Consider the following 12269-nt stretch of genomic DNA (forward strand, 5'->3'; position numbering starts at 1 on the left):
ACCCCCAGCAGGGGCTTGGAACAAGACGGGGTTTATGATTCCTCCCAACCATTATTTGGTTCTATTACTCTGCCCCAACACCCCTGACCCAAAATGCACAGTGGCCCTGGGGTAACCCACGAGCACAGCAGCCCAGATGAGGGGCAGGGGGTCCTGCAGAGCCCCCCTGGGCTGCCCAGGGACGAGAGCCGCGGCAGCGCTCCGCTCTGCAGGGCTGTGAGATGCTCTGGCATGAGCTCATGTTCCTGTTTACAAACAGCCGCCCATGGAGCCCTTCCAGCAGCGCTATTGTGCTGCACGGCAGCTCGGCCAAGGCGCTTTGTCCGCCGGGCCCACGGAGCCCTCGGGGCAGCTCTGCTATTTTTAGTGCCTGGCCAAGCACCTCGTGCATCGAGCTGAAGAAATCCAGAACTCACCACTAACCCAGTGAGGATTTCGGTGTGTGAGGATCTCGCTGCTCTGCGGACGCGGCACCAGCGTTCAGGTGGGAAAACAGCGGCTCCAGAACACCCAGAGCTTTGTTTTTGTGACAGGAAAGTGGGCACAGTGGCCAGGCCAGGCTTTGCCAGGTGCAGAGCAGCAGGGCCATGGGGTGCAGAGCCGGGTGTGCCCCTGTGAGGCCTCCCAGCGCCTTTTCCCAGCTGAGGAGCAGAAATCCCAGCCCAGTGCGTGACTAATCGGGAGCTGCTCATCGAGCTGCTTGAATGGGGCTGCTCAGAGCCTGGGGAAGGCCAGGGAGCAGCTTGGCTCCTGCTGGAACAGCCTGGCTGCGGGGGCCGGGCCCTGCTCCCTGCCTTTGGGCACTGTTCCTCAGGGTCACCATCATAACCCACAGAACACTTTTCCCCTCCCCAGTGAAGAGTGGCTTTGTGCTCCCAGGGCAGGTTGGGATGTCCCGCTGGCACCAGTGCTTGGTCCCCATTCCAGGATGGGTGACAGGGCTGTCCCTGACCTCCCAGGATGGCAGGAACCCATCGTGAGGCTGCCCCAGCATGTCCTGCAGCACCAGCACCATCTGCCCACTGTGATTTTCCCAACCACCTTTGCCTAAATCCAGCCTGGATGGATTAGAGGGAAAGGGCCAGAGGAGCCCCTGCATTGGCACAGGTTGTCCCCCCTCACTACACATACAGCCCATTAAATTGCTGCTCATCCTGAATCCTGTTTATTCCAAAATAATCCTGAAAGTCACCACACTTCCCTCCTCCGGGTGAAACCATTCCCACCCTGCTGCTCCCCCTCAAGCAGAAATACCCACAGAGGCATCATCCCCTCTCCCCCACAGAATAACCCCCAACACCTCTCCTCACACCCTGGGGGCGTTCAGAGCCCCTTCCCCGCCCGCGGCACCGGGAGCGCGGGGGAGGCCGAGAGGGGCCGAGAGGGGCCGGGCCCGCCCCGTCGGGGCCGCGCGGCGGTGCCAGCAGAGGGCGCCCTGCGCCCGGCCCAGGAACGGGAACGGGAACGGGAACGGCGGAGGAGCGGATGGGGAACGGATGGGGAACGGCGCCGCTCCTTCCTCCGGGGCCGCGAACCCCGCATGGGGACGGGGAACGGCTGAGGAACCAAAAAATAGAGGCCCCACGACGGCCCCACCGGCTCCGGGCGCTGCGGCAAACAGGGGGATTTAAAGCCCATCCCCGACAGCACCGGGTCACTCCGCCACCATCCCGGACAGCACCGGCGTGCCCGGGTCATCCCTTCCCCATCATCCCCTCCCCATCATCCCCTCCCCATCACCCTTTCCCCGTGCCCGCCGGTGCCGCTCCGCCCCGCTCCCTCCATCCTGCGGGCAGCGCTCCCGGTCCCCGCAGCGCCGGCGGGCCGCTCCCGGCTCTGCGCTCGCCCCGGGCACGGCAGGGCCAGCCCGGCACCCGCGGAAGGTCCGTCTCGGTGCCGCTCCCGCGGTGCCTCCGCGCCCCTCCCCGCGCACCTGCCGGCCCGGGAGGGGCGAGCCCCGACGGGCAGAGCCGGCGGATCGTGCCCTGCGCTCCGCGGCCGCGCAACCCGGGCCGTTTCCCTCTCTCCCCGTCTATCATGGAGGCTCCGCGCCCCGCGGAAGGGCGGGCGGCTCCCAGCGCTGCGCACCTGCGGAGCAGCGGCGGCCCCGACGGGGCGGAGCGGCCGCGGGAATGAAACAGGCGGGAGCCGGCAGGACTTCTCCGAGTAGAGGTTTTTTTTTATTGAAAGATGTGAGAATTCATCAAAACTGAACAGACAGATACCCGAGTAACCAGCACGTTGCAAATCATGTATCTTTTTATTTTAAAACAAATATAGAGCACAGTCCTGTGATATTTAAATTTATTATACTTTTTTTTTTTTTTTTTTTTTTTGTTCTGGAGTGAAAAATAAAAACCTGAGGTTTATTCCTGCATTCTCTATACCCCGCACTGTAACAATAGTTTAGTTACGTTTTGGATTCGTTAGTTTATTTTTTTTTTCTTGCAAAAGTCCGTTAAAGGATTGAAATCTTACTTTTAATGACTCCAAAAATTGTTTTATCAGTGGCACATGATTGTCCTAGAGAACAGGCGGGATAAACAATATTTTAAAACACAGAGAAACCGATATCTCCTTCAATCACAAAGAGCTAAATAGTTTTCATTTACAATATATATGTTCATGTAAAATGAAAAAAAAAAACCGAAAAAAAAACTTAAATGCGAGGAGTTAAACTCTAAATATTATGTACACACCAATGTACAACTCTGAATAAATTAATACCAATTTGCATATTCTGGGATCCTTATAGCTTATTTACACAAATTACCATTTATTTCATAAATATCTGCCCAGGTACCCACGAGGCTCCCCCCGCCGTGCCTGCCCTGCTCGGCGGCGGCTGCAGCCGAGGCGGTTTGGTTTCCATCTTCCTTTTCTTATCTCTCTTTTATTTTTTTTTTTCTTTTTAAATTATTTTTTTGCTTCCCCCTCCCCTTGCACAGATGAGGGTTTGGCGATGAGGGTTTGGCCCTTCTCGCCCCTCACCGAAGCAGGGGCCGCCCCGTCCATCAGGTGTGTCGGTACCAGCTCCTCGCCCTGCCCCTGGAGCGGGGGGCTGGGGGGTCCTGGGGGCTCCGCGGCCTCGCTGGGGCGGGGGGAGCCGCTCCCAGCCCCCCCAGCCCAGGGGTGGGCGAGCCCCGCGCTCCAGCTGCTCCCTCCGGGCTCTGGGGTGGCGGGGGGCTCCGTCCCTCCGCTGGCTCCCAGCCCTCGCTCTCCGCAATAAATATTTATACTGTGCTGTACAGAATGCCAGTGCTTCTCCGCTGCCCGCCCCGCCGCTCACTTCGGGGACTCCCTGCCCGGGGACAGCTCCCGCTGGCTCTCCAGCCCGCTCACCAGTCTCTGGATGTTCTGCAGTTCATTGAGCGACTCCTTCAGGGAGCCCTTGGGGGAGGCGGCGGCGCGCTGGGCGCCCCCCTTGTGCAGGGGCGGCTCGGGCAGCGGGCTGGGCTCCCGGCTGCCGCCGCCGCCCTTGGAGCCCTCGGCGCTGAGGCTGGCGGGCAGGCCGGTGGTCAGCAGGTTGGTGCTGGGCGGGATGCCCACCGGCAGCTGGTAGGGGCTGAAGCGCAGGCGGGGCCGGCTGCTGCCCAGGAAGGGGTTGCGGGACAGCGGCCCCGCCGCGGCCGCAGCGCTGGTGGCCGGCATGGCCGAGGCCGCGGCTGCGGCCGCTGCCATGTAGGTGTAGGGGTAGGGGAAGAGTCCGCCGAAGGTGGGCATCGGGATTCCCTGAGGAGAGAAAGAGCTGTCAGAGCTGTGCTGCTGCATCCCCCCCCTCAAAAAAAAGCCAAGGCAAAGATGGAACAGCCCAGTGTCACCCTAAAAACAGAGCTTGGGGGTATCAGCCCGTTCCACACAAAGAGAGGGGGTACAGCCCCGGGCACCCCATCCCGAGCCAGGCTGGTGCCACCGAGCACAAATCCCTGCCAGAGATCTGCCCCGTCCCCTCCCCGCTCGCTGCCTGTGCAGCATCACAGCCCCTTAACCACATTAAAACACATTGTTAAGCAGGATGGATAAATTAGGGGAGTTCAAAGACATCTTTATGTGTTCCACCAGAGGAGATGGGAAGGCAGCACCAGGGCAGGCGCTGTGGGAGCCCTTCAGAGCTGACGGGAAGACAGGGAGCTGCTGGATGGGGACAGCCAGGTCACGCAGGGCCACAGCTCCTGACTCTGCCCTTGACTATGGAGGAGCCATAGCGGCGGCAAAAAAATCGAGATTCCTTCTCAAATCAACCCCAAAGCCGCCTTCAAAATGTCCTCCACGTTCCGCCTGTGCCAAATCTGGTAACATCTCAGGGGTGTGTCACCCCTTGTCCCTGTGGGCTGCAGAGGGCCTGGGGGAGGCTGGGGGCACCAGCAGCTCCTTCCCCGCAATGGGGCCACCCTGGATGTCCCCACACTGGGGGTGACACTGGCCAGGCCTGGCCTGCATCCCCAAAGTGCTGCGCTCACTCAAGGGGTGAACACAAAGAGGAGATTCCAGAGCCCAGCTGGACAGCAGGGATAGGGATGGGGACACAGGGCTTACCTGAGAGGCCAACATGTGCTGGGAGAGGTGGAAAGGGAAGGGGGTGGCCGTCCCTGCTGCGCCCGGGGCGGACGAGAGGGCTCCGTTCTCCAGGCTGCCCCCGCCGGTCACCGAGGCCAGCAAGTGTCCCATGCCCATGGCCGAGAAGGCACCGGGCGCCATGGCAAACTGTCCCGGGTGGATGAAGAGGGGCTGCCCGGCGCCCAGCGGGCTGAAGAACTGCTGCCCGTGGAGGCCAGAGAGCGCCAGGCTCTGCAGGTGCCCGGTGCTCAGGTGCGGGGGGCTGTCCGTGTGCACCATCAGCGGCGCGAACGCCTCCTTGCCCAGCCCGCCGCCCTCCGCGTCCTTCTTGCCCGGCTCCGTCTCTTTCCTCCTTCCCTCCACCTTGTCCTTCTCCAGGCCCCGCGCTCCGAACAGGCCCTCGCCAGGAGCCTCCCGGGGGGATGCCCCGTCCTTGGCTTTCTCCGGGCTGTGCCTCTCCTTGCTCCGCTCCTCCGGGCACCGGGGGCTGCCGCGAGGCGTCGCGTCCTCGGCGCTGGGGCTGGCTGCTGCCACCGGCCGCTCCTCGGGCACCTTCTCCGCCTCCGTGTCGCTGTCAGCCCCTGGCTTCTCCTCTGCAAGGGGACGGAGGGGCACAGGTCAGAGCAGAAGCACCAGGGGAGGTGACAAAGGGGTCACTCACAAGAGCCCTGGTGTCAGGGGGAGGTTGTGACAGCGATCGTTACTAATGGGAGAGACTCATTTTGGGGGCCTTCGTGCTGTAGTCACTCTGGAGGATGGGGATTAACAACACCAAGTCCTGTGGCCGTGCCAGGCAGGAAAACCTGTTTGATGGAGAAGCAGAACCTGTCACAGCATCGCTGTCCTCAGCTGCACAGTCCGAGCGGGCTGCAGAGAGCGGGCACTGGGCAGCGCTGGAGGAAATGCTCCTGCGTGTAATTACATGGAGCTGATTGCCAGCGCACCGTGGATTTATTCCAAATGCGCAGGTTGAGACAGGTTAAAGAGGCAGTTTTAAGGCTGGGAGTATGGTACAGACTCCTCTAAAAAGGGCTTTAATTTAAAAAATCTCATTGAGCTCTCAGAGGAGGCAGGGGATGTGAGGCGAGGGGAGCTGAGACCCTGCCTGAACGGCTCCGCTAAACGAGAAAAGCCTTTTGGTGCGGGTGAGGTGAAGCTCTGCAGGCTGGGGCAAATATTCAGGGAAGCCTTTGAAAGTGGAGAGGGGTGTAATAAACCCTCCCTGCAGCTCGGGGTGGGGGGTTGCAGTTTTGATGAAGGTTTGCAGGGAATGGAGTTGGTGGAAAGTTTAAAGAGCAGATTGATAGTGCTGCGAGACAAAACCCAGCATCAGCAACTGCAGCGTGGGAGATGCTGCTTGATTTTCATTTACCAGCCTGAAGCCCTGGAGTTAAAATACTTTTTCCCCTCTTTCAAATGTATTCATTCTTTTTCTTTTCTCTTTTTTCTCTCTTTTTTAGGGGAGGGTGAGATTCCCATGGAAGGAAGGAAGGGCATGCCAGGCTAATGTGGTGAGCACACAGGGTGCTTTGCCATTTCTTCTTGTATAATTTAAATAAAAGAAGTATTATATCCACATCAGGTGTACAGAGGATAAAATATATATTCAAAAGAAAATACATAAAGAGAAAAACGTGGCAACTCATGAATGCCATTTGCGTTTCATCTGATTTTATCTTTTTGCACCCTGAGCTCCGCTGTGCGCATCCCCATCTTTATTTTCCCCAATGCTTTGCCTCGCTGCCCACGGGAAATCAGCACGAGCAGAAGGTTCGGGGACACTTGGGGACATTTGGGGACCGCATCCTGCCTTACCTCTGCCGCTGCCCTTGAGGCGCAGGGGGCTGGGCAGGGCGCCCACGGGCGAGTGCAGGGCATCGCGCACGGCCGAGGGCTCGCACGACGAGGCGTCCGACTCTCCGCCGTCGCGGTCGGGCTTGCAGGGCTCCTCGTACATCCGCAGGGACGGCAGCGAGAGCTGCTTCCTGCGGGACAAGGCAGCGTCGGGCCCGGCCGTGCCCCGCGGGCGCGGAGCCGGGGGGCACGGGAGCGCCCCTTACCTCTTCTCCCGCCGGCCATTGCCCGTGTCCCGAAAGCCCTTGGCGAAGGGGTTGTTATCGATCTTCAGCTGCGTGATCTGAGGGGGACAAGGAGAGAAGGGGCGGTGTGAAGCCCCGGCCGCCGTCGGGGAGCGCGGGGTGCGCGGCGCAGGCTGCGGAGCCCGCGTTAACACACCGCACGCTTTATTAAAAATGATGCTGAGGTTTGGCCTTGAATTATTAATAGCGTCTTAATGATAGGAAGTTATTTTTCACGGCCCCCCGGAGGGAAGATGGCGACTGAGCCGCTCGGCGCTGGTTAAAAGCTATTCTTATCCCTGCCTGCCACGGGCTGCCGGGGCCGGCGACATCAGGGCGCTCAATAATGCATGGCCCTGGAACACGGCCCCGAGAGGGGCTCTGCAAAGGGCCCGGCTGCCCGGCCCCGCCGCGACCCCCGGCCCGAGCATCCCCCGCCCGACGGGGCCCACGGCCGGCCCTAGCCGAGCAGACAAAGTGCTCTTTAATCGATTGTGACTCTTCGCCATAAACTTTACGAGGGAAACAAGCCCACCAGGACCCTCAGACAGAGCTGTCAATTAGCATCAGCAGCCGGGGCTGGAGGTGGGGGTCAGCTTTTGGGTTAAGACACACGCACAACGCTTGGAAGGGGACGGCAGAGGCTCCCTGCTCCCCATCGTGCTCTGCCTGCTCACGGAGTGACACTCGCTAAATCACGAAAGCAACTAAAATTAGCTTATCTGCCTCTATTTTTTGGCTCCTCCAGAGCCCTGGTCACCTCCTTGGTGAGGCTGCCCAGGCCTGGTGCTGCTCTTCAGAGCCTGGGCCTGCAGCCGAGGCTCCCAGGGCCCAGAAAGGCGCAACAACCTCCATGAGGGAATTATCGATAGCAACAATAAAAACACTGACAACAGCATTAACGTTAACACTAAAAACAGCGATAATAATACAAGCAGTATGAGGGTGCATCATACTCTGAGGGCTTGGGGTTTAACCTTTTTAGTGTTGCTGCTTTTTGCCCTGAGATATCCTCGCTAACACGCACAGACAGAAAAATACTCTGAAACGGGGTAAGGGATGGGACAGGGGTGGGGACAGGGATGGGGACAGGACAGGGATGGGGACAGGACAGGGGTGCCCGGCCGTACCTTGTCGTTCTGGTAGGCAGTGACGGCGATGAAGTCGGTCTCGGGGAACACGTAGGTGCGGAAGGTGCTGTAGGGCAGCTTGAGGATGTCGTTGGCCCGGACGATGTGGAACCTGGGCTGGTACTTGTGCATGGAGTTCAGGATGGTCTGGGATGGGTGAGAGAGAGCACAGCCCGCGGCTGCCGTCAGCCTCCAGCTCCCTCCCTAAAAAACCCCTTTTCTCCTGAAAACAGCCCCAAAAAACACTGAAATTCACCATGCCGGCGGATGCAAGAGAAGGAGATTTCTCTTTTTTTTTTTTTTTTGCTGTCCCCAAAGAAGGAGGTCAGGGAACGCAGGCAGAGCAGCATCTTTGCGGGTGTTAAGCACGGCAATAAAGCAGCAAAAGGGATCTCCCAGTTTTATTGCAACCCTGCAAACGCGAGGCGACTTTTCGACACGTTTCTCACCGCTTTTCATATTTCCGTCCTTAAAAATAAATTACTATCCCTCGCCACCACAAAAAAAAAATAAAGTTAAAAGGCTCTGGGTGAGTGTCGGGGGCGGCAGGAGCCGGTGCCAGCCCCAGGCAGCTCCTGCGACCTGAAAGGAGCGTTTCACCACGAGCCATGGCAAATTTATGTCTCGGAGCAACGCTGCAGAAGGAACAGACTTTTTTTTTTTCTTTTCCAGCCAGGTGTCTGAAAGCCTCGCCAACACTCCAAGCCGTTCTCTACTCTTTCGTTTTATTTTTTTTTAATTTTTTTTGAGTTTGGTTTGTTGTTTTCTTTTCGTAAAACCCGAATTCCCCGTGATTTGGCTGAGGATTTTTGGAAGCGGCTGAACACCCCAAGCCGCTCCGACCCCTGGCCCCTTGCTGCCTGCTTTCCTGCACGATGGCTTTAAAATAATTCCCCAACCTGCTGTGGTCGGGCTGAAATGCAGAATTCACTGCCCAGAATTCGGAGAGGGACGGCGAAAGCTAGAGTAATTATTGTCAAATAACGTCAGCCAAATGGCTAAATAATTATCACTTCATTTCGTTTTAGAAGGTAATAAAAAAAAATCCCCCCCCTTTTTTTAACCCGAGCAATAATCACCTGCTGATGAACTGTCGGATCGGTGTTATATTGATATAATCTAGATGGGATTTATCATAAAAATGGTGCAAAAAGTCTCATTCAGGCGTGCAAATCTGCATTCCTTTAAAAAAATAATCATCCCTCTCTGACCAGATGGGCACTGGCTAAACCCTCATCTCGCAGATTTAACAGTCCGGATTTTGGACAACGACAGACACCAGAAATCTTTAATTGAAGGAGGCGAACCGTTAAAAGCGCTGAATCAAACTAGTTTTTCACCAGTACAAAAAAAAAGGAGATATTTTTTAAACTCCTTCTCTATCGATTTACCTTTCTGGCTAAAAATAACCTCGCAATGTATTATTTAACAAAGACGCTGTTTCCTGCCTTAAGAGAAAAAAATAAAAGTGAGAGAGAAAAAAATTTAAAAAAAAATTAGGGAGAGTGGAAAAAATAGGAGAAAAAATCAAAAGAGAGAGGGGAAAGAAAGTTCTGCGGGAGGTGCGGAGCTGCTTGGAGCGGGGTCCCGCAGCCCCCGGGATTTTACCGTAAATTACCGCACCAGCAGCGCTGCTCGATGAACTTTCCCTTTATCGCCCCAAATGCTCGCTCGGAGGAAGGAGAGCCGGCTGGGGCGCTGGGATTTCCCCCTCCGAGCATTCCCGCAGGATCGCGCTCTGACCCTGCATCCGCGGGTCTCTGCAAATGGCCAGCGCTCACTCACTCCCTCACTCCCTCCCCGCTGCCTTTCCTTTCTCTCTCCCTCTCTCCTTTTCCTTTCTCTGTTTGTTTTGGTTGGTGGCTTTTTTGACTTAATTCCTTCGTTTTGTTTTTACCTCCTTTAGGTGATGCAGACACCATCAACAGGGATTTAAACAGGGGCTTTCTGTGGCAGATGGTGCCAACGATTCCGGCGCTTCTCCCGCCCGCGGGAACCCAGCGCAGGTGCGGCCGGCGCCGGCAGCGACAGCCCCGGCCCGGGGGCAGCGACAGCCCAGGCCCGGCCACCGCCCCGTCGGGGCTGCAGTCCCCGCACACCCACCTCCCAAAATTCCTCTCTCTGCAAAGCCACGAAGACTGGCAAGAAGCAGCAGCACAGGCCGGGGATGCGGGAGCCAAGAGGAGCCTGAGGCTGCTCGCAGCCCAACCCTCATTTTCCCCCGGAGAACCGGAGCTGCGCCTCGGAGCCGGGCAGGAGCAGGGGCTGCGGGACAGCCGGGGCACCGCAAGGCCCGGCCAGGCCCCGCCGCGCAGCCCGACACGGCTGGAGGAGGCTCTAAAGCCTCACGGTTTCTCCGGGGAGATCACGGACAGACCCCGCACCGGGCACACCCCGCTCCTGCCCAGGGTCCCTGCCCGGGGGGCTCCGCTCTGCCCCGCAGCCGCACTTACAAAGCCGTGCTTATCCGAGATGTTGTTGGTGAGCTTGAGCTTGTGAAAGGCAACAGGTTTGGCCATCCACTGCTCCCCCGTGGCCGGGCTGTCGGGGTGGATGTACATGCGCTTGGGCATCTCCGGGTCGGCCTTGCCAGCCACCATCCAGCGGGAGTTGTGGAATTTGTACCGGCAGTCGTCGGCCGCCACTATATCCATCAGCAAAATGTACTTGGCCTTCTTGTCCAGGCCGCTCACCCGCACCTTGAACGGGGGGAACATCCTCCTGCGGAGAGACCCAGAGCGGTACCGGGCTGCCCCCGCCCGCCGAGCCTCCCGCACCGCCCGGCCCCGGCCGTGCTCCCAAACCTCCATCTTTTAGCTCAGCTCGCTGAGGATCCCCAGCCTTCCTCCCGTCCCACCTCTTCTCATCCCGCTGTGCTGCCCACACCGTGGCAGAAAGCAGGGAAAAGCTCAAAAATCCCATTTCGGGAAATGGAGAAAATATATTCTTGTTTTCCTCTATTTCTCTGCCCTTCGCCGAGCCGCTCGCTCGGCACCTCGGGCTGCCTCCCCCGGGCCCGGGGGCAGGGCCGGGGACGACCCCGGACGTGGGGAAAGTTTGGCAGGAGGGAAGGAAACGGCGGGAAGCGGCGAAAACAACGGGAGCGGGGGGTTCCGAGCGCTCAATTAACGCGCACCAATTTAATTTGGGATCGCGCTCGGAAAAGCAGCAATGGGAGGAGGGAGGGAGCGGCGAGGGGAAACCTCGGAGGAGCCGGGGGGGAAACACCTCCGTAAAACTCCAGGGATCGAAACTCCCCGCGTTAATTCCCGGCAGGGATGGGGAGCGGGATGGAGCGAGGGGCGAGGGCGCTGCGCGGCCGCGCAGGTGCGGGGCGGGCAGGGGGGGCTGCGCGGGGCCGGCTCTCACCTCCCGGACTTGGTGATCACCATCTCGGTGCCCAGCTTGTGGAACTGGTCCCAAAGCTCTTTGGCTTCCAGCGTTACTTTGGGGTCGTCCTCGACCTCCTCCTCGGGCTCCAGGCTTTTGAGCGAGCGCAGATGGGCGGCTTGGTGGTGGTGTCCCAGGGCCGAGACGTGCAGCCCGGCCTCCGCCGCCCCGGCCAGCCCCGGGTCCGGCATGGGCTTCGCCAACGCCGCCGGAGGCAGAGCCAGAGCCGGGAAAAAGGACGGCTGGGCGGCTGCGAGGAAAGCGGACATGGGGAAGTCAGCCGGCCGGGGTGCGTGGAAGGGGTGGTAAGCCATGGCAGTCCCTGGGAAGGCTGGATCTCTCATCGGTGCATCCACAAATCCAGGAGAAAAAGAGGGATTCCCTTTACAAAAATGCTCTGTGTGTTTGTATTTGTTGGGTTTTATTTTATTCCCCTCTCCTGCCCAGCCAACTCGCTCGAGTCTCTGGAAGAGGAAGGAAAATCAACAACACACACACACTCTCCAAAAAAAAAAAAAAAAAGAGAAAAAAGAAAGCATAAAAAAAGAGACGAAAATCAGCCGAACTAGATTCGGGATTTAAAAAAAGAAAAAATATAAAAAGAAAGAAAAAAATAAGAAGAAAAAAAAAAAAAAGGTAAAACGAGGCAGTTCCCGGCTCCTGGGACTCCCGGTCTGCGGAGGGGAGACAGTAGGTCCTTATTTTTTGTTGTTGTTGTTGCAGCGAGGGAGAGCGAGCGAGGGAACGAGCCCTCCCAGGAAAGTCCTTCCCGGCACTAAAATAGAAACAAAAGCCGGGCCGGGCTGCGCGGGGCTGCGCGGGCGCGGCGGAGCAGGGGCGGCCGCGCTGCCCTCACACCCCCGCGGGCCCGGGCTGCGCCCCGGCGGGGCCGCGCCGGCTCCGCGCTCCGCGCTCGGCGCTGCGGCTCGGGCTGCTCATGGCCAAGGGAGCCGAGTGGGAGCGGTGAGATCTTGTCCTGATCTCTGTAAAACTGTGACTATCTCACATGTCCTTCCTGCTCTGATCCGCCCGCTAATGAGCCAAGCCCCCTTGATTGCTGATTTTACGCGTTTCAGACCAATTGTGGATCTGCATAGGCGGGGTTTTGACAGCT

At 58.4% G+C, this 12269-nt stretch overlaps 1 protein-coding gene across 1 annotated transcript; it reads right to left on the bottom strand.

Annotated features, from left to right (window-relative positions):
- Positions 1-3285: 3285 nt before the first annotated feature.
- TBX2 (T-box transcription factor 2) lies at positions 3286-11505 on the bottom strand. Its single transcript, XM_054287297.1, has 7 exons — positions 11135-11505; positions 10219-10486; positions 7766-7912; positions 6618-6694; positions 6358-6542; positions 4537-5138; positions 3286-3732 (listed from the first exon to the last, which is right to left on the bottom strand). Exons 1-7 carry the CDS (start codon positions 11497-11499, stop codon positions 3286-3288), a joined length of 2091 nt encoding a protein of 696 aa, XP_054143272.1. The 5' UTR covers positions 11500-11505.
- Between the last annotated feature and the right edge of the window lie 764 nt (positions 11506-12269).

This window comes from Melozone crissalis, unplaced genomic scaffold (genome assembly GCF_028551555.1).
Source record: "Melozone crissalis strain CALT ecotype California unplaced genomic scaffold, PUWL_Pcris_2 ptg000057l_1, whole genome shotgun sequence".
In the NCBI taxonomy this organism is placed as follows: Eukaryota; Metazoa; Chordata; class Aves; order Passeriformes; family Passerellidae; genus Melozone; species Melozone crissalis.

Excerpts from the sequence above, each read along its gene's own strand:
- TBX2 (XM_054287297.1), bottom strand. The coding sequence starts at position 11,499 with ATGAGAGATCCAGCCTTCCCAGGGACTGCCATGGCTTACCACCCCTTC. Across the intron at positions 6,695-7,765 it reads CTGCCTACCAGAACGACAAG|ATCACGCAGCTGAAGATCGA; the intron begins GTACGGCCGGGC and ends TGTCCCCCTCAG. Across the intron at positions 6,543-6,617 it reads AATGGCCGGCGGGAGAAGAG|GAAGCAGCTCTCGCTGCCGT; the intron begins GTAAGGGGCGCT and ends CTTGTCCCGCAG.